The sequence below is a fragment of the Wasmannia auropunctata genome, unplaced genomic scaffold (genome assembly GCF_000956235.1).
Source record: "Wasmannia auropunctata unplaced genomic scaffold, wasmannia.A_1.0 LD336092.1, whole genome shotgun sequence".
Lineage (NCBI taxonomy): Eukaryota > Metazoa > Arthropoda > Insecta > Hymenoptera > Formicidae > Wasmannia > Wasmannia auropunctata.
This window is the reverse complement of record NW_012026798.1, coordinates 804,623-806,532: the sequence shown is the minus strand read 5'-3', so window position 1 is coordinate 806,532 and position 1,910 is coordinate 804,623. Positions and strand designations below refer to the sequence as shown.

General features: G+C 43.0%; 1 protein-coding gene across 1 annotated transcript in view; it reads left to right on the top strand.

Annotated features, from left to right (window-relative positions):
* Positions 1 to 1,804: 1,804 nt before the first annotated feature.
* The window catches only part of LOC105447787 (trihelix transcription factor GTL1-like), a 4,673-nt gene continuing 4,567 nt past the window's right edge, over positions 1,805 to 1,910 (top strand). Inside the window, exon 1 of the mRNA XM_011685992.1 lies at positions 1,805 to 1,847. Coding sequence (XP_011684294.1) covers positions 1,805 to 1,847 — 43 coding nt within the window. The remainder of the gene's footprint in view (positions 1,848 to 1,910) is intronic.

Sequence of the window (1,910 nt, the reverse complement as noted above, 5' to 3'; positions counted from 1 at the left end):
TCATCGAAGTACACTATTTCTGTGAGTTTCGCAGATATCAGACAGATTATAAGAGAGATAGAGTCTAGAGTAAGATGTGTCGCCTGATTGACTTTTTGTTAATAATGCACAATTTGTGGAAATAATTGTTCAGAGCGATGCGTAACGTACGTATAATACTTCTGATCGAGCGCCTAGTCTTCGCAAGAAATATTTGTTATTGATTATTATTTTCGATGAAACGTAAGGATTTAGAGGAACATGAGGTTTGCGCAATTAAATGTTATCTTGAACATTAACTTTTGTTATTGCAGGCACCAAACACATAATAAGCGAAATACAAAATGGAACGAGAGTGATACATTTTCTGTTTCTTTAGGTACATTACACGCTAGGATCGCAGCCTACGATATCTTTTGTTTTATAATGATTTGCTATCCTTTTCCATTTTTCGTCTTCTTCCATCCGCCACACGAGAAAATCCCGTGCGTCGAAATGCGTGCCTATCCTCTTCCGCTTGTCTCTTTTGATGAGCCACCTCCTGTACATCTCCAATTCGATCTCCTGCGACCAGGGATCCCTGTCAAGTTCTCGTTCGATCCTGCTCCGAATCCTTTGTTTGGCAGTCCTGCGCTGAAAAAAATTTCACAAGTTTACACGTCTATCACTATAATATGTATGTATTGATTTAAAATAGAGGTAACATGATTTGATATATAATAACGTATTTAGCACGAATAAAGCTAACGGAAGAACGTTCTTACCAGATCTGGCGATAAATTCCGGTTGTCTTTCGCCTCCTCGACAGGTGCAGCACCCTCCATCTCAGGCTGCTCCTCCTCTTTCTGTATCTGTTTTGGGATCCCTTCCTGATTCCGGCGGGTCTCCTCCGCCATCCTCTTCTGCGACATAAATAGAAATCAAATTTGAAAATAATAAAACAATTGTTACCGTCAATCGCTTACATCCATCAGATAACATTTTGCTGTAGAAAAGATGTGATATGGTTCAATCATATCGAATCTCTCGTGTTTCTCGAGCGCGTACACGATATTCCCATTCGTCTTAATGCTGAACATTCTTACAGAACGTATATGAGAGGTACGCGCAAGAGAAACACGACAGATTCGAAACGATTGATTCATGAAACTCTTTTCAGGTGCACGAAATTGGTTGATTCGCGACAACTTTCGCATGCAGTTTGGCAATTTTTCTACATGCAATAACAAGCTGACACACAAAATGAGACTGTAATAGAGATAATAAAAGATTGCACTTACCAAATATCGCGCGATATCTTTTGACTCGGGCAAGCGGCAAGCAGCGGGCAGACGACAAAAGAAACACGGACAAAGCAAGAAATAATGGTGATGTGCGTACGGGCGGGAAATCCGGAACGTCCCTATAGTTCATGGAGGACTGTCACGAGTCGGAGTCCTCGGACCAAATGGCTCAAATGTGACGAAACGCACAGCATAGCCACGAGTCGGAGTTGAAAAACCAAATGGCTCAAAAGTGGCAAGCACGGAAATACATGTTGATGGGCCAAGTCCTAAGGGCTGACCCCAGATCCTAAACCCTTCCACTTATCCACTGGCGGTCTAACCCCTCTTCTCCCGTCGTTCACTTACGTTGTAAACAAAGTAAAGGATGGGGACCGCTAATAAGTTCCACCGGGCCCTGCACCTCAAGCCATGCGCATGGGGTGACGGAACCGGGGAACTTTTTTTTTTTTTTCCCATACCCAACAGATCATTGTTGGGAAGAACTCTAGTTTGTACTGGTAAATGCGTCCACGCGGTGGCGCTCCTTCACACAATCCAACATGACATCGTTGGTTAATAACTCTAGTCTGTACTGGTTCATTGGTAAGCGTTTCCATATAATGGCGCTCAATCGCATGCCAGATCGGAAGAGCACACGTCTGAACT